The 19,712-nt window shown below is 43.0% G+C and overlaps 1 protein-coding gene across 3 annotated transcripts in view; it reads left to right on the top strand.

The window, feature by feature from the left end:
• The first annotated feature begins 379 nt into the window (after positions 1–379).
• LOC311100175 (kelch-like protein 13) overlaps positions 380–19,712 on the top strand; it is a 67,649-nt gene continuing 48,316 nt past the window's right edge. The window contains exons 1-2 of one of the 3 annotated variants that reach the window (XM_084140979.1): positions 383–451; positions 6,548–6,621. In XM_084140979.1, coding sequence (XP_083997105.1) covers positions 6,569–6,621 — 53 coding nt within the window. In that variant the 5' untranslated portion in view covers positions 383–451; positions 6,548–6,568. Of the gene's footprint in view, positions 452–6,547; positions 6,634–19,712 lie in introns of all 3 variants that reach the window. The other 2 variants (XM_084140978.1, XM_084140980.1) reach the window with 2 other exon arrangements.

The following is a 19,712-nucleotide window of genomic DNA, read 5'->3' as shown; positions in this document are numbered from 1 at the left end:
CTGTCCTTTGATTACAAGTGTGTGAAGTCTTCAGGTCTGCAGGAAAGATTGTGGTTCATCGAACCAATTCCGTTTCTGGGGATCAGACCAGACTCAGAAATAAAACCCACTTCATCTTGTTAAAAAAAAAAAAAGCCAAAAAAATAGCTATCGATAAAATTGATTTATAAATAAAATCAACAAGATCAATATTTTCAGCACTCTTCTTTCTTCAGTGAGGTTTCACATCCCCAATAAATGGCATATTCTACCACCAGCTGGACCACATCTACTTTGTTTGGTATTTAAGTTTTGTGGCTATGAAAAATATTGCCATATGAGCCTACCATTTCCCAGCGTGGTTACGTCACGTTCCTTGCAAACGACCATTGGATAGGTTGGAGGCGGACCTTATTGAGATCTATGGGTAGAGTGGATTTGAGGGTTTAAGAAGAAAACAAGGACGTATCAGGTAGGAATTTCGCTATTTAAAAGTTTATAGAATGTCTTTTAGATTCTCTTTATATGTAAAATGTTGAATACAACATAAAAAGCAACCCAACGTTTCCAATTATGGGTAACTAGCTAGATAAGTAGCTAGCTAGCTAAGTAGCTGAAGATGTAGCTAGAAGCTTCAGCTGGCTAGCTAACTAACTTGACGGGTAGCCATGCTGTATGGTTTGTCCTTCCTGCAAATGCTCTCGCCCGGCGAAGTTGGTATACATTGACACTGCTTAATGGGGTTAAGCACACCACAATAGCTAGCTAGATATATATAAATACGTTCCACCTTTATTTCTAATTGTTGCCCTAGCTTTTCACTTAGGTGATCATGGATGTTTGGAATAAAGATGTGTTGTAACTAGCGGTAACTAACGCTAGCTAGCTATCCAGACTGTAGTTACAGCTAGCTATCCAGACTGTAGTTACAGCTAACTAGCCAGCCTGTAGTTACAGCTAGCTAACTATCCAGCCTGTAGTTACAACTAGCTAGCTACCTAGCTGACTCTCAGCTTTTCTCAGTTTAGCAAGCTAGTCTGTTAAGTTTTAGAAGTTTCCAATAAACATGTGTAGTCATGTCTTCCATGCATGGCTATCCTGGGGTTAACTCGCGGCTAAACTTGGAGCTAGCTAACAGTTGACTGTAAAGCAGCAAGTTATCTGTTATCTATTTGATATTTTGATTAGCTAGTATTAACGGCAGGAAAGTGAGACATGGCATGGATAATTATGGATAATAATTTACCCAGTTACAAAGATACCGTGACAAACTGTGGTTTAGAATATTCAATTGAATTGAGGGCATCTACTGGGCGCTGTTCTTTTTCCCAATTTCAGATGACATACTTGCTGCGCTTTCTCATCTCTGTTAACGTATTGACTGACATTAGCCAATGATGTAATGAACTTTAACATAATGTGAAATGCGACCCACTCAATTGTTAGAACATTTCTGCAGCACCTGTCAAAGGCCTTCTCGTGTTGATCATTTCTATGTAATATAGGGTCGGTGTAGGTGCACTCAGAAGGTGGATGTGTTTATTGGAGGAGCTGGTGTCATGGGGATTGCCATACTAGACAACATCCAAACCGCAAACTGTGCTAGTTACCTGCCCCAATGGGGCATGCATGTATTTGCTTTCAAAATCAGTATATCATTATGGAAGCAGCATACTGTCACCCTTCACATGATGAGCCTTTTTTAGTGTAATGCCAATTGTTCATTTGATACATGTTTGTCAGATCTGTCAAAATGTGGGAAGTACATAGCATGTACAATAGGCTACACAGTATACTTCAAAACTGCACAACTCTGTGTAAGCTAATCTGAAGGCTAGCCAGACCTAGTGGACTAAACTCCATGTTGAAGGAAGTTTATGATGAACTTCACCAACAGAGTGGAGCAGACCAGGCTTTGTGGAATCTAGCTCCGACAGCATCGATTCGCCAATGGTCAATACTGTAAATCATGAAACGCCTACCTTTTACCTATGTGTGTCCTCTGTAGTTGCGTGTCTTTCTTCGTTTGCTGAAATCCATACTTTTTCAATAAACGTTAATCAAATGCAACCACCAACTTTTTGCTTGTTTCTGTCTCTTGAAGATGGCAACTCAGCGTGAATGCGCATGTGTGAATTGAGTCTTAAAAAAGTGAATTTCAGCAAACAAAGAAAGGCATGCAACTACAGAGGACAAACATAGGTACAGGGTAGGCGTTTCCTGATTGAAAGTATTGACCTTGGGCAAATCGATGTAGTCGGAGCTAGATTCCACAAAGCCTGGTCTCTGATCCACTCCGTTGGTGGAGTCATCATAAACTTCCTTCACCATGGAGTGGCGTGTAGTCTGCTAAGCCAGACCTAAAGTTTTTCTCTATGTTGGCCATATTGGATGGGTTTTCGTGTCAACTGTCCTGAGTGTGACCGGAGAAAATAGGCTACACATTGTTCAGTCAAACAAAGGGCCCTTTGCCATTGACCTGCTACAAATAACAAGTAACGTGCCATTTAGTGACTGCGTTGTTGTCAGGAGACTGAAGGCCATGTTCAAGATGACCACTGCTTGGCTTTGTGTTTTGTCCTCTCTAGGTGGAGCATCTTGGTTGAACCTTGTTTGTCCCGTCTAGGCCTAGTAGTTTAGTGCTTCAAGGTTGTCCTCTCTTGACTTAGCCTGACTTATAATCATTTCATTTTCTTTACAAGAGACAAGATAATTAATAATTTCAATCTTCATTGAATTTTTTATTTAGGCAAATTAGACTAGGCACTGGTCCTGGACTGGTCTTTTCCAACCAATTGCATTTCAGCTAGACTAGACTAAAGTCATCCCCCAGCCTCTGTTGCACTACGGATATGACAGTTCCAGCTACTTTGATATGCTTCTGAATCCTGACTGGTAGGAAGAGAGTTCTGTCACTACATTAAGTCATTAGGATAGTCAATGTAGCTACATAACTGTAACATTTTTATGCCACTATGCTCAACTAAAATTAGCTAGGATGGTGAGGAAGCCACAGGTGTTGTCACCTTTATTATAGGTAGCAGACTAACAGCTATATTAGCTACTTGCTTTTCACTTTCTCTCTCCTCTCTTCCTATGTCCCTCTGTCTGACTATGTAGACCCCTGGTGTGGTCCCGTGGACTGTGAACTATCCACACAGACTGTGCTGCAATTATCACCCCATCTGATCTCCACTTTAATCATGACCAAGCTGAACAGTGGGGTGCAGGGAGGACAGATGGCAGACAACGCCCCAAAATATGAGTGAAATATTAATAGAAAGGCCATATGCTCACATGCCGCTAATAAATGGAAAAAGAGAGGAGGCAGAGCTGAGCTCTGGCCTTGTGGAGATTTGGTAGAGTAATATTTGTAGTCTATTAATTGTCAAAAATTTCATTGTCAAGGGTTTGTATTGATGGTCGACCATATCACTCTTATTGAGTAGATTTTATAATGAGATTAACTAGGATAGATTAAGGTGAAATAAAATGAAACAGTCTTAAATGTAGAATTTTGATAGCAATATTGCTAATACCACAAACCCTGAGGTAGAGCTCTGCTCCCCGAGCCTGACAGGCCCGACATTATACATTGGGTTAGGGTCTGTTTTTTTCATCAATAACTAGGGTGCGGGCAGTGCTCGGGTGTCACTAAATTGATCACTAACATTTTGAAGCAGAGCCATTTGCTCTGCTGCGCAGTACAGTTACAGTGGGGAGAACAAGTATTTGATACACTGCCGATTTTGCAGGTTTTCCTACTTACAAAGCATGTAGAGGTCTGTAATTTTTATCATATGTACACTTCAACTGTGAGAGACGGAGTCTAAAACAAAAATCCAGAAAATCACATTGTATGATTTTTAAGTAATTAATTTGCATTTTATTGCATGACATAAGTATTTGATACATCAGAAAAGCAGAACTTAATATTTGGTACAGAAACCTTTGTTTGCAATTACAGAGATCATACGTTTCCTGTAGGTCTTGACCAGGTTTGCACACACTGCAGCAGGGATTTTGGCCCACTCCTCCATACAGACCTTCTCCAGATCCTTCAGGTTTTACGGACTTTCAGCTCCCTCCAAAGATTTTCTATTGGGTTCAGGTCTGGAGACTGGCTAGGCCACTCCAGGACCTTGAGATGCTTCTTACGGAGCCACTCCTTAGTTGCCCTGGCTGTGTGTTTCGGGTCGTTGTCATGCTGGAAGACCCAGCCACGACCCATCTTCAATGCTCTTACTGAGGGAAGGAGGTTGTTGGCCAAGATCTCGCAATACATGGCCCCATCCATCCTCCCCTCAATACGGTGCAGTCGTCCTGTCCCCTTTGCAGAAAAGCATCACCAAAGAATGATATTTCCACCTCCATGCTTCACGATTGGGATGGTGTTCTTGGGGTTGTACTCATCCTTCTTCTTCCTCCAAACATGGCGAGTGGAGTTTAGACCAAAAAGCGCAATTTTTGTCTCATCAGACCACATGACCTTCTCCCATTCCTCCTCTGGATCATCCAGATGGTCATTGGCAAACTTCAGACGGGCCTGGACATGCGCTGGCTTGAGCAGGGGGACCTTGCGTGCGTTGCAGGATTTTAATCCATGACGGCGTAGTGTGTTACTAATGGTTTTCTTTGAGACTGTGGTCCCAGCTTTCTTCAGGTCATTAACCAGGTCCTGCCGTGTAGTTCTGGGCTGATCCTTCACCTTCCTCATGATCATTGATGCGCCACGAGGTGAGATCTTGCATGGAGCCCCAGACCGAGGGTGATTGACCGTCATCTTGAACTTCTTCCATTTTCTAATAATTGCGCCAACAGTTGTTGCCTTCTCACCAAGCTGCTTGCCTATTGTCCTGTAGCCCATCCCAGCCTTGTGCAGGTCTACAATTTTATCCCTGATGTCCTTACACAGCTCTCTGGTCTTGGCCATTGTGGAGAGGTTGGAGTCTGTTTGATTGAGTGTGTGGACAGGTGTCTTTTATACAGGTAACGAGTTCAAACAGGTGCAGTTAATACAGGTAATGAGTGGAGAACAGGAGGGCTTCTTAAAGAAAAACTAACAGGTCTGTGAGAGCCAGAATTCTTACTGGTTGGTAGGTGATCAAATACTTATGTCATGCAATAAAATGCAAATTAATTACTTAAAAATCATACAATGTGATTTTCTTGATTTTTGTTTTAGATTCCGTCTCTCACAGTTGAAGTGTACATATGATAAAAATGACAGACCTCTACATGCTTTGTAAGTAGGAAAACCTGCAAAATCGGCAGTGTATCAAATACTTGTTCTCCCCACTGTATATCTGACTAAGATCATAACATATGTAAGAAAGGAGAGATTATTTCACAGAAAAATGAAAATGTTCCTTGAGTTAGAGTGAAAAAGTAGCTAACTGCTTTCTCATGTCTCTTCATTGAGCAGAGCAGCGCAATCGGAGCTGTTGCTATGTATACTCAGACTCCGAGCACCTTGAGCAGAGTGAGCCGCGCGCAGGGAGCGAGTGACAGACCGAGAAGAGCAGCTAATGGATTTAATAAAGGAGGACATTATTTAGGGTTTCGGGCAGCGCCGGGCCTTAAATTTGGCAATTGGGCCTGGGTAGGGCCTGAACGTCGCGGGCATGGGTAGGGTTTGGTCTTAAAATTCATGCCTGTGCAGGGTTCTACCCTGAGGTGCCTTATTAGGGTTGGGCGGTATCCACATTTTCATACGGTGATACCGTTTCTGTACCATACCGGGGTATACGGTATTACCGGAAGTGCACACAAGGGCCGCTATTTCCCTCAAAAATAATTGGACACAGGGATCTTGATCCAGGAGGGGATTGAACGTCTCTGCTGTAACCAAGAAGCTTGATCTTGACATCTAGCCACTTAGCTAGCAAGTTATCAAACCAAATGTATAGCTGGAGCCCAGAGCTGGATATACTTTATTTGACACATCTTAGATTTCTTAAAGTAATACTTAACTTATAGTTGGAAGAAGTGGCGTCGGTATTTCGAAAAAAAAACCTGTATGGTATATCACCCAAGCCTTTTTGCTATTATAAACTGGTTGCTGGCATAAATAGAACAGTAAACAAGTATTTTTGTGTAATACCAGTGGTATATTGTCTGATATACCACATCCTATAGCCAATCAGCATCCAGGACCCAAACTACCCAGTTTAAAATGCGAGTTTGAAAACAAATGCACAAAAGGAGGGGAGTAGCCTATTGCATTTTATGACTTTGAAACTAAACAGCGGAACAGGGTTTGGCTAGGAGTCAGTCAGTGTTGGCAAGCGGGGTAGCACTGTGACAACTGTTAAAGTAGTGTAGATTGTCCATCTCCCATTTTCAGTTTGCGGTCTCGCAGCCCTGAGCTTCGGCTTTCACTTGGACAGAAGGTGACAGTGGATAAGTGAGAAAGGACTGAACCTGTCTTTCATTTTCCAAACACTCCACAAACTTTCTTTAGGCTATTCATGTGTACGGGCGAAGGGGTTGTTGATTGTATTATCGTCTTAATGTCCTTTGAAGAGCCCTGACAATATCATTATTGTATTGTTCACCTGTTTTTCAGAGGTGTGGTTTTGGCGAGGGCATGGAGCACCCTGTACACAGAGGGGAGACGATGTCCCTCGGACTGCACGACAGGTACTGTGCAATGTATGTCCAACTTTTCTTCTGCATTTATACACACAATCATTCAACGTTCCTCACTTTCCTCTGAAGTGGCTCATTTTAGCTGTTCCGGATTTTCTCATGTTATGTGTGAACGTGTAACTTAAGGTCTTTACTGTGCAATTTCAGCAACACGTTAGTAATTCTCTCATCTCTTAATTAATATATGAAGATCTCCTATTTTTGTCAGGTCTGTTCTCTTTTTCTCACGGACAGAGATGGAAATTGTAGTTTTAAACAAAAATACTCTTACATCATTTGCAATATTCTGTTTCTATCTTAACTCGCCTGTTAACTAACATTCATGATTACGTCTTAAAGTGAGTCAAAGACATGGACTAAGTATGGAGTGTTCATGCAGCTCAGTGTGTGTGTGTGTGTGTGTGTGTGTGTGTGTGGGCTAACTTGACTGTGCTGCAGCAGTGATTCAGGTTGGGTTACAGCATGTATCCATGACTCAGTCCGTCAGAGGGCCGTCATTGTCCCCCTGTTGCTGGGTAAATGGCTGCCTCTTTGGGCCTGTCTCCAGGCCCCTCTTTGGGACGTGTTGTTTTTGTACCAGGTGACTAATGCCTTACTTCAAGCTGTTAGTGGATTTTTATCCGTAAGCCAGATACAATCGGCAACGCTAATGAATTAGGAAGTTGTGTGATTGTGGAGCGCCAGGGGAGATTACTCACAACATCATGACTGTTGACAATTTTGGATCATAAATTATGCTTCTCTCATGACTGTATTTCTCTGTGTCCTCTTTGGTGCTGGTGTAGTGTCAGCGAGGCTTCTCTAAGCCCCTGTCCTTTGTGCCTTCCTATGTGTTGCTGCAGCTGTTCAGGGATTTTGTCTTCTCGGAGCACTTCATGAAGATTTTAGTGGAGTGCCTCAACTGGAAATGCTTTCATGACACAATGTTACAGATTTATCTCTAACTAGAATCTGCATCAGTGCATTTTGACCTATGGTATATTAGCACGGTGAGCTCTGACTACTGAAATATACTGTTTTTTTTATTTTTACAAATTGTATTTCTTTCCACCAAACAAGTAGCGGTTGTTACGTCTAACTTAATACTGCCTTCAGTCATTTTCATGACCATAAATACAACAACCGGTATTAATGGGCAATGCTTCAGTCATGTGTTTTTTTTGTTTCCCTTTTGTAAAGTTTGTATTTCCTTATTATATTGTGTCCAGTACTTTTTAAGCTAAGCAGTAGTTTGAGGCTGCTGGACCATAGGCTTGGGCAGGGCTCTACGCTGACCTTTTTTAAAAGGAGCACGTGTGCGCCTAAATTGAAAAATGTAGGGGTGCACACAGACATTTAGGAGCACAATGAAAATATTTGAGGTAATAAAGCTGGAATCGTACATTTTTCCAGGTCGCACAGCAAATTAAAATTCCAGGTCGCACAGCAACATATTTAGCCACATACTTAGTAAAATGGTCGCACGGTAGAGCCCTGACCTTGGGCGGTATACCAGGGTATTTTGAAATACCCACGGTATGATTTTCAATACCGTTGAAACAATATCTAGCTTATTTTTAATTTTTGAATAAATACCTGTGCACTACGTTAATAGATGAAGCAGATTGCGTTCTTCATTTCACCTGTTGCAATATTCATTCATTATGAAGCTGTTCCCCAAAGCAGCTGATTGAGCCAGCCACATGGTAGGTTTGTTAACAAAGAGCACACGGAGAAAACGGAAGCTTTTGTGACGTGACGATCCACTGTTGTGCAAGAGAGATGATCAAGTTACAATTGAAATTCACTACGACTGTTTGCCAGCTAAATATCTTATAACTATAAGTTTAACTATCTAAGATTCTCTACAGCTCAGGACTCCAGCATGTGGTTTGCTATCTTGCTAGCTAACTTGCTCAAGCTTCAAGATCAAGCTTCTTGGTTACAGCAGAGACAGTCAATCCCCTCCTGGATCAAGATCCCTGCTGTCTAATTATTTGTTTTGTGCGTGTAGCAAACTTTGAGTAGCCTATTGAAATAGTTGTATAATTTTATGAGCTGGGTTGTCTGTCCATGCAATTAGTTTATGTTCGCTTGCGCTTGTTAGCATTTAGCTAGCATACGCTATGGGAAGTTTGGAAAGACTTGCACTGCCGGTAATACGGTATACCCCGTTATGGTACAGAAACGGTATGAAGGTATGAGAATCTGGACACCGCCGAAGCCTACTGGACCTGCATGCCCCTCTGTTGTCACTCAGCTTGCCACCTCCTAACGAGCATCAAGGAAGTGGTTGCTAGGCAATGGCAGTCTTTGGCCAGAGAGTGTGCCTCTGGACTGTCAACGTGGTGCAGTGGAGCGAGAGTAAAGGCTACAAGCTGATGGAGGAGGGGTTGATGGGTTAATCAAACACACAGATTGCCAATTATTATACACATAATGGGTTTGTCATCATTCCCCCCCTCCCAACCAACAGTAGTTTCATCTCTATAGCATCACTATTTTGAGTGCTATTGTAATGAATAAACCATACAGCAGCTTGACTGGGTTTTAGCGTGTATGTTGTGGGAGTTGAGGTGTTTTATTTCTCTCTTTCATGCTGTGCTGAGGATCACTATAATGTAAAGTTAATGTCCAGATGGAGGTAGTAACAATGTACCAAAAAGCTGGGAAATGTCAGTGTATCACTTGGCAAGTTGATACTCCTGATGCCACAGTTGTTGGCCAGCAAACCTTCTATTGAGGTGGACAGTTGACTCTTCTAGGCACTCTTTTTTTTTTCTTCTTCAATTTTCGCCTAAAATGACATACCCAAATCTAACTGCCTGTAGCTCAGGACCTGAAGCAAGGATATTGGTATCGTTTGAAAGGAAGCACTTTGAAGTTTGTAAAAATGTCAAATTAATATAGGAGAATATAACACATTAGATCAGGTAAAATATAATACAAACAAAAAAACATGGATTTTCTTTTTTGTTGCATCAGCTTTGAAATGCAAGAAAAAGGCCAGACAGTGATGTAGAAATCTTGGTGTAATTTAGATGTTGTCCACAAGATGGCAGCATTGTGTGTGTGTGTGTGTGCAAGGTTTCAGACTGATCCAGTGAATGATTACATCACTGCACAATATTTTGTATTAAGTCTGCCAGGAGTTTTCCCAAAATGTTCCGAATTGGTCAATTTATACGTTTTCAAGTACATAACTATAGAGAACATACAAAAAACTGTAGAACCCAGTTCCTACATTTGAATATATAAATTGATTTTATCAAACAAAACTGTGCTACATTTTATCTCTGGGACCCTCAGGATGACAAATCAGAGCAAGATTACTGAATGTAAGTACATTATTTACCTTCAGAGGTGAATGTATCAAACCAGTTGCCGAGACAAAAGTGTTTTTTGTTGTGCACTCTCCTCAAACAATAGCATGGTATTTCTTTTAGCTGTAATAGCTACTGTAAATTGGACACTGCAGTTAGATTAACAAGAATTTAAGCTTTCTGCCCATATGACATGTCTATGTCCCAGAAAGTTGTTTACAACGCCATTCTAGTCACATATCGCATATTGAGCAGCAACCGTCCCGGTATAGGGACACCGATGGGAAAGTGTGCCGTTGGCAATGTTTGTTCCCCCATGTTCGCCTAGCTGTTTTTCACCAGCTTCCATCTGTTGCGTCATTGCACGCCAATGGGCAAATCTACATCCGTATGCGCCGCTGTGCTTCTGCTGCCCACATATGAACTCAAGTACCTAAATCCAGTATCTATTCAACCCTGTAACACTGGGGTGAGTTTGTGTTTTCTAAAGCCAACTCTTCTGTCCTCAACCACAAGGTGTGACGATTGGTTTTGTCAAAGGTCTTTTTATGTGAAGGTCTTTTTTGTTGTTGCCCGGAATTGATCCCTGTGACCTAGCCTATATCTGTATGCCTTATTCTCTGACTGAGGCTGTCCAAAGTGAAGGCATCTGTGATTGTGCAGATGAGGCTAATCTCATCCCATTGAAGATGTTTAAAAAAGATGCATTTTATTGACCGTTAATGAGAAAGGTAAAACAATCAGTAAACAATTACCCAGCTAAGCCTAATTCTAGTAGCAGTTCTATTTTACTGCTCCCTGGCTTGTTTTATTTAGGCCTAGACGGAGTTTGTATTGTTTGGCTGAAAGTGGATCATGACTAAGAAGACAGAATGTGAAAAGACATACATAGAGTGTTCTTATGGTAGAGTTTTGTAGGGCCTTGGGCATGGTTCTATCCATGGTGTGTTGAGGAGAGCCTTCGTCAGCCCTGCCTGCTGCTGCTTCTGCACTCCTCAGCAGAAGTCCTCAGCCTTCAGCACCTGCTGGGCCTCTGCTTTCGTCACCCCATCCCTCTGATGCCAGGCGAACACCCCTTTTTTGCTCTCGCTACCTCAGTCTTTGTGATTTTCTACACTGGGTGAGTTTCTCTTAACTAGCACTTTCAGAAGGATTATTTCTCGTCCCAGAAACGCTTTGATAACGACAAATGCAGATCATTTTCTGATAATTGCTGAGCCTTGCAAAATGTGGTAAAATGTGAAACAAACCAGGCACTGTTTCATAGCTATGACGTTTTAGGGCACTTGCTTTTTGTTTTTTTACATGGTTGTTCTGTGTTAGATAGTGCTGAACTATTAGTGCTTTTTGAGGTCTGTTCGGTTTCAGTTAGATTATTTAAAAAATTATCACGGTTTTCGATTTCTGTTTCGATTTGTTTTTTGACATGAAATGCACAATGCATTATGTGGGTTGAATGCCACAACACAGAATAAAACAATTAATAAAAGTCCCATGATGGTAGTGACTGCCCATTACTGCTTATCACTTATTAACCATTTATTCACATTACTTTACTTTAATAAAATATTTCAGATGTTGTGTATATTACATTTGATGACTTTATTATTTCATTCCAAGTCATCATGTCATCTCTATAGAGCTGCTGCCTATGCTGTCTGACAAAATCACTATTTTAATAGTTCTTCAAAGTAAATAAGGCATACTTTTATGACTGCTGAATACCATCTATCAATCACTTAGATAATGTATTGTCAGGTAGATATCTCGTGAAGCAACTGCTTCTGCTGCGCACAGACGGACAAGTTTAAGCGGGCGTGCAATGAGTTATGGTTATTGTAGTTAATTACCACGTTTTCTGCGCTAAGCTATGTAGAATATTTGCTTGTTGGAAACTACAACTCCCTACAACATCGCACAGTTCAGGTTTGATCTGATTTATCTCTACAGAAACTTCACATTGAGCTCACAAAAAAATTAAAGAACGAAATGGAATTCAAATAATTGAGTCAGTCAATTATACTGAACAAAAATATAAATGCAACATGCAAAAATTTTAAAGATTTTACTGAGTTACAGTTCATATAAGGAAATCAGTCAAATGAAATAAATGTATTAGGCCCTAATATATGGATTTCACATGACTGGGCAGGGGTGCAGCCATGGGTAGGCCTTGGCGGGCATAGGCCAACCCACTTGGCAGCCAGGCCCACCCACAGGGGAGCCAGGCCCAGCCAATCAGAATGAGTTTTTCCCCACAAAAGGGCGCTATTACAGAAATAAATACTCCTCAGCACCCCCACCCCCTCTCAGACGATCCCGCATGCCAATTGCACTCTCATATGTGGCATTGTATTGTGTGACAAAACTGCACATTTTACAGTGGCCTTTTGTTGTCCCCCGCACAAGGTGCACCTGTGTAATGATCATGCTGTTTAATCAGCTTCTTGATATGCCACAGCTGTCAGGTGGATGGATTATCTTGGCAAAGGAGAAATGCTCACTACAGGGATGTAAGCAAATTTGTGCACAAACATTTGAGAGAAATAAGCTTTTTGTGTGTATGGAAAATGTCTGGGATTTTTTTATTTCAGCTCATGAAACATGGGACCAACACATTACATGTTGCGTTTATATTTGTGTTCAGTGTAGTTGTTTAAAAACTGAAAAATAACCAACATTTCGGTTAATTGCTGAGCACTAGTGTTGGATTAGCTTGGTCCCGATGTGGCTCAGTTGGTAGAGCATGGCGCTTGTCACACCAGGGTTGTTGGTTGAATTCCTAAGTGGGACCAGTACAGAGGAGAAAAAACATGTATGAAATGTATGCACTCACTACTGTAAGTCGCTCTGGATAAGAGCGTCTGCTAAATTACAAATGTAAATATGTAAATGGCTCTATTACAATGTCCAAATGCACACAGCAGAGGAAGAGCGATTCTGAATCACTTATAACTGACATGTACTTTTCATCTTTTGATTGAGTTGATCTGCTGTGCTCTCTGGTTTCTGCGCTTTGGTGTCGTCAATGTTTTACCAATCCTGTGACAGCTGTCAGATGAGATGACGGTTTTGATCATCCTGATTGGGATGGATGAGGAATCACACTGTGTGGTGGTGACAGCATGTGCAGTCAGCTGCTTGCTTGAGTGTGTGTATGGCATTTAGACGGTACAGTTCCCTCTGTGTCCAGTAGATGGTATACGTGTGTCTGTTCTGCAGTCAGTCACGAGGGCTGTCTATTCCCCTGATGCTCATATAGGCGTGTACACATACCTAATGGCCAGTACAAATGTCAGGCAAAGCCAATGTGCAAAACAATCTTATGGACAAGCAAATATGTGGATGGTCAACACTTTTAATACGTTGTATGTGTTCTTTTAGTCCAGTGTGTTCCTGTTAGAATAGTGATGGGGTGTGCTTTAAAGTGAGAGACAGAGAGTACAGCAGTGTTCCAGCACAGTGAGGGTGTTCCTGCCTTTGGGCCTGTCATCCAGGGCTGTTGGGTCAGTGTGTCTGCATAGCTCAGGAGTCTCTCGCTGTCGGTCTGTCTCTGTCTTTCTCTCCTCTCTCTTCTCTCCCCTCTCTCCTCTATCTCCCTCTCACCTCTCTCCTCTCTCGCCTCTCCTCTCCTCTCTCTCTCTCGCTCTCTCTCCCCTCTCTCCTCTCGCCTCTCTCTCCTCTCTCCTCTCTCTCCCTCTCTCCTCTTTCCCCTCCCCCAGTGGCCCTAATCGCTTCTGAAAGAAGCCGACAGATTGATGCTCATCAAGGCTCTGATAAAAGCAGCCATTGTCAGGCTTCACTGTAATAGCTGGAAGAGTTTGGTTTTTGAGGATTAGGCTATCAGTGCTGCCTCCCCTCTTTGTTCCCAGCCTGTCTTGTTCTTCATAATACTGCTCAGTTGTTGTGGCTTGCAGGGCAGAAGTCAATAAATGTTCAGATTACATTCTGTTTTTGAAAAAGGGAAGTGTTTCACGATGAAACATACAATGATTGTGAAATTGCATTGGCCTAATTAGCTTAGTCTTTTTTAAATGGGCAACTCTGCATTTAGGACTATCCAGTTTCATGACAGATCCAGTACCATGTTTAGATGTTTGCCCTCTCCGTTTTGATTTAGGATTGCATCTAAATAAAGAGAAGCAGCTTAAGTACCCTAGATACAGGCTGTAGTGCAGTGTAGTATAACCTGCACACAAGCTCAGTTTTTTGATCTGGAGAAAGGCTTGGTGTGTGTCTTCACTTTCTGTTATTAATTGGAGGTGGAGCAGGTACAAATGAACATATTCAACTATGCTTTGTTCACTCAGACAGACGCATATTCATCATTTTTATGTGCTCACATCTGGCTCAGCGCCATCCCCACTCATCTGACAAAGGGCTTTTTAATCCCCTGGTTTCCATTGTCTGTGTCCTTCCTACCTCCATCATACAGTTTAATCTGCACCCATGAAAATATTATCCCCGTCATCCTCTGAAACCACAGACAGAGACCGAGCACATGACCACCCTGCCTGAGAGACCAGGCTGTGTCCTCTTTTGAAAGAGCTCCACAGTGAAGAAGTGGCCCAAGACATCATGGCTCCGGTGAAAATACCTGCAGTGGTTCTACTTGTGATATTCTCCGTAGTTATGGGATGAGATGTTGAGGAGTCAATCTAGAGGGAGGGGTTAAGGGCAGGTTGGAAGACATTCCCTTAAGCTCCAGTGAGAAAGCAGGAGTGGGGTGACTAGGGGTCCCAGCTTGGCTGAGGCTGGCACTTTTAGAAGTTCCACAAGAGGTAGTTGTTCATGACGATGGGAGTAGAAGAGATTTGACAAGTGTTTTGAAACAAAGGGCTAGAGAGAGGGCTTGTCAAAAGGAAGTAGCACACAGGAAATGACATCGCTTTAGACTTCTTGACAGGGCCTTCAGAGCTCTTTGGACGAGAGGGACTGTAATCGCGGAAATGAGCTGCACAATGCTCTATTCTTGATTTTTATTTTGCTCTTAGTGCTTGGGTGAATGTTGATCTAAAGAGGTTGAGGAGAGGTATTTTAGTGTTCCATCTTGATCAGCTAGCTGCCTCAGGCAAGGCCATGGCTTACTGCACACTGTGGGACGATCTCAATTGCATACTCCTCGCATCCTCTCTCTTCTCAAAACCCGTTGGATGAAAAAGCCGGAGGTCAGGTCCCGCCCCTTTTGACCTTCTCATCCAATGGGTTTTGAGAAGGAGATGAGAATGCGAGGAGTATGCGTTTGAGATCTTCTGTGTTCCTGCTTGATAAGAGGGCACCATGGATGACGGCCGTGCAGGAGACAGACTATGAGGGCACAATCTAACTGCAAGGGTCCAGTGGAATGAGATATGGGATCTTCATTGTATAGCCTATACCAGTAGATATACAATCTGCCACGCTTGCATATTAGGCTTATCTTTTATATTTGATAAAAGTCTGGAGTGGAGAATAACGATTCCCTCCAAAGGTGTAGGGGGACAAGTTGTCCGTAGAAATATAACTATATTTCTATGATATACTCTCTCTCCCACATGGAATTACACCTGGCCTCCTAGCCTATGTGGGTGTGTCCGAGTCACACTGTAGAGCTTTTATTACTAGTTATAAATGGAGGATGGAAAGTTAATGCATTGGTGGTTAGAAATAACAAATGTTCCTTTTTATTTCCCAGTGTAAACTAGTGGTATTTTAGGCACTGCTCTCTGAGGGTGGGGAGACGCTAGCTACTGTATTTAAGCCTCTGCTCAGAGCTGTTTTTTTCCCTCCCTTTCTCTTACTCACCTCTCCCCTCCACCCCTCCCCTCCCCTCCACCCCTCACTATAACAAGCCCAGCACTGCAGTCGCCGCTCCTTTAACAAGGTGGCACTGTTGTTGTGCTGCTGGGCTAGAGACGGCACAGCCTCAAAGGACAGGAGGGCTTTTTCCCCTTGTAACAGAGATGACTGTGAGCTGCCGTTGCCCCAGTAGACACGGGAGATACGATCCATTGGCTTCTTCTCACTACTGCCGTTAGTGTCATAAGCCTGTGTAGCCTGCGCTGCTACTGCTGCCAACGCTGCTGCTGCCTGTACCACTCCACCGCTGCCGCTCTCCCTCCCTCTGATCCGTGTGGGCAGAGTGGGATGGAAGCCCTCGCTGGAAGCCTGTTCATGGAAATGGTCTTTGCCGTTGTTTGCACTGTAGCTCCGTGCTGGTGACAACATGCCGTTAAAATGGAAAAGCGGTTCTCCTGTCAGCTGGAAATTCCCAGTGCAAGTTCTTAAGACATCCAGGTCCTCGCCGCTCTCTCCTGCCTACATGTGAGTAAGGAAAAAAATGCTATTCATAGCATGCTATGGTGGTGGTGTATTTTCAGTTTTATATTTCGGTTCAGTTGTGGTGTATTATTTTTGGGTATGTGGAGTACCCCTCCTCTCTCAATGCAGCCTAATTGGGCAGAATATGATGGGAGCGTTGTTGTGTCGGGTTAATACCCTCCTTTGTGCCGCGTGCGATGACTGGCCAGCTAGCGGAATGCTGTCCTCTAGAGCGGTGTGATGACTGGCCAGCTAGCGGAATGCTGTCCTCTAGAGCGGTGTGATGACTGGCCAGCTAACGGAATGCTGTCCTCTAGAGCGGTGTGATGACTGGCCAGCTAACGGAACGCTGTCCTCTAGAGTGGTGTGATGACTGGCCAGCTAACGGAACGCTGTCCTCTAGAGTGGTGTGATGACTGGCCAGCTAGCAGAACGCTGTCCTCTAGAGTGGTGTGATGACTGGCCAGCTAACGGAACGCTGTCCTCTAGAGTGGTGTGATGACTGGCCAGCTAACGGAACGCTGTTCTCTAGAGTGGTGTGATGACTGGCCAGCTAGCGGAACGCTGTTCTCTAGAGCGGTGTGATGACTGGCCAGCTAGCGGAACGCTGTTCTCTAGAGCGGTGTGATGACTGGCCAGCTAGCGGAATGCTGTCCTCTAGAGCGGTGTGATGACTGGCCAGCTAACGGAACGCTGTCCTCTAGAGTGGTGTGATGACTGGCCAGCTAGCAGAACGCTGTCCTCTAGAGCGGTGTGATGACTGGCCAGCTAACGGAACGCTGTCCTCTAGAGCGGTGTGATGACTGGCCAGCTAGCAGAACGCTGTCCTCTAGAGCAGTGTGATGACTGGCCAGCTAGCAGAACGCTGTCCTCTAGAGCGGTGTGATGACTGGCCAGCTAGCGGAATGCTGTCCTCTAGAGCGGTGTGATGACTGGCCAGCTAGCGGAACGCTGTTCTCTAGAGCGGTGTGATGACTGGCCAGCTAACGGAACACTGTTCTCTAGAGCGGTGTGGCTTATTATCCATGGGCGTGGCCCATTTTTTACAAATTTCTGGGTCAGGACCACATCCACTGGCCCTCTCCGCCCTCCCTGGGGCTGTGTTTATCCAGCTGCAAGGACTGCCGGCCGCAACAGCAAGCTTGGGAGGAGGAGCCAGCCTGCCTTTGTCAGGGCGTCTGGCTTGCCCTGGTTTAGGAGCTATTGTCTGCTGCTGTGGAGGGGGGAAGGGCAGAATATGGAGGGTCCCTCCAGGCTCTCCTCCCTCCATCTCCTCCTTTCTGGGTGCGAGAAGCCCCATATCATGTCCTCTGCCAGTCACCCTGCTAGGCTAGCTCTAGGTAAATGGCAGGGATCAGAGTATCTTTCCTAACCAGTGTACAGTAACCTGGTTTTATCTGGTTTGGAGGACAGTGTACAGTAACCTGGCTTAATCTGGTTTGGAGGACAGTGTAAAGTAACCTAGCTTAATCTGGCTTGGAGCAGAGACTGTATCAGTGCTGCCAATCGTGGCAAGTGAAAATGAACATCGGTACATTGCTTTTTAGTTAAAGCTAGATTGAAAGACTCATGGTCAGTTGATGAATGTGTATTTTATTTTTGGCTTAATTCTATCCGAATATTTCTAGTGGAATTTCAGGCTCTGTTTGCTAGTTCTTTATGGCAATATGAATGAGATGGTCTCTATATGCTTTACCATACTGTAGATACGTCATTTATATTAGATATTGAAAGGTTCATGCGGTTACATTAGGTTTATTGCCATAGAAATGTCTACATTTTACCTTACCTTTCTATAACGAGAAATGCCTCCTTAGTGGATGCAAATACTGTACGTTTGTTTACATTGCCCTCATCCATAACCTATTTAAGTGAACTCCCTAAAGCGTTGCAGATGCATGGAATGTTTGAATTTTCCCATCCACCCAATTATATTTACATTTATAAACTGGGTTGTTCGAGCCCTGAATGCTGATTGGCTGAAAGCCATGGTATATCAGACCATATACCACGGGTATGACAAAACATTTCTTGTTACTGCTTTAATTACATTGGTAACCAGTTTATAATAGCAATAAGGCACCTCGGGGGTTTGTGGTATATGGCCAATATACCACGGCTAAGGGCTGTATCCAGACGTTGCGTCGTGTATGAACAGCCCTTAGCCGTGGTATATTGGCCATATACCACACCCCCTCGTGCCTTATTGCTTAAATAGAACACTGAGAAATTCTTACAGTTCTCAAAATGATGTGGTAAGGCACCAAGAATATGCCTTCAGTGTTCTAGTGTTCAGGGTTTGAGGTAAATGGACTGGCAGGTAAATCTGTAAAAGAAAAAGGTGTTGTCTTATTGTGCATAACTTTACATAGTGATGCACATCAATTCTCTGCCTGTGATGTTTAGGCTAATATTTCCATAACATAATTGCACAAAACCAAAATGACAGCATGGGAAAGATTCCTTAACAATCACAGTACATTTCTAAATGTAATTCAAATTGAACATGTGCCCATAATTGTATATCAAAAAATGGATTTGAATTGAGATGGACTTGACCCCAGTCCTGATGAGGTGTTGCCTATAAATCGGAGCCACCAATTCTCACATGAGAGACTTAGGTTCAATTAATAATCTTTAAACTAACATACATGCCTATACTTTGGTTATAGACCTACATATTTTACCATTGCATATAGATTTTTGCAGTCAAATAGCTTTTTCCTTGTAAAAATGACTGACAAAAAGACTAACGTTTAATACTGAGCCATGCCCTGACTAGCCCGGCCCCCGCTGATTATATGTTCCTCTGTGGTTCCTCCATACAGCCTACAGTAAGGATGGGAATGGCCTCTGTGTGCTTAGCTTCTCCCCTTTCACTAGATATGGCCATTTTCAACATGGAGACTGTGAGTAGCATATGGGGATGCCTGTGTAACATCTACCACAGGGATAGGGTGGTATTTCTGTTTCATGTTTTAATGCCACGTGCACAAGTACAGTGAAATACATTTATAGTAAGATCTAAACTCAACAATTCAGTAATCAACATCAATGTAGTACTAAAAGTAACACAAGGTAGAAGAAAAATACAGGAGAAATAGAAATAAGAAGAACACAAGAAGTAAGAAGCTATATACAGGATCAGTTCCAGGGTCAGTAGCTACAGTGGGGAGAACAAGTATTTGATACACTGCCGATTTTGCAGGTTTTCCTACTTACAAAGCATGTAGAGGTCTGTAATTTTTATCATAGGTACACTTCAACTGTGAGAGACGGAATCTAAAACAAACAACAAAAAAAAATCCAGAATATCACATTGTATGATTTTTAAGTAATTAATTTGCATTTTATTGCATGACATAAGTATTTGATACATCAGAAAAGCAGAACTTAATATTTGGTACCGAAACCTTTGTTTGCAATTACAGAGATCATACGTTTCCTGTAGGTCTTGACAAGGTTTGCACACACTGCAGC

The sequence above is a fragment of the Coregonus lavaretus genome, assembly GCF_964263955.1.
Source record: "Coregonus lavaretus genome assembly, chromosome: 24".
In the NCBI taxonomy this organism is placed as follows: domain Eukaryota; kingdom Metazoa; phylum Chordata; class Actinopteri; order Salmoniformes; family Salmonidae; genus Coregonus; species Coregonus lavaretus.
Note: the sequence above shows the minus strand (reverse complement) of the source record. Positions and strands in the feature narration are given on the sequence as shown.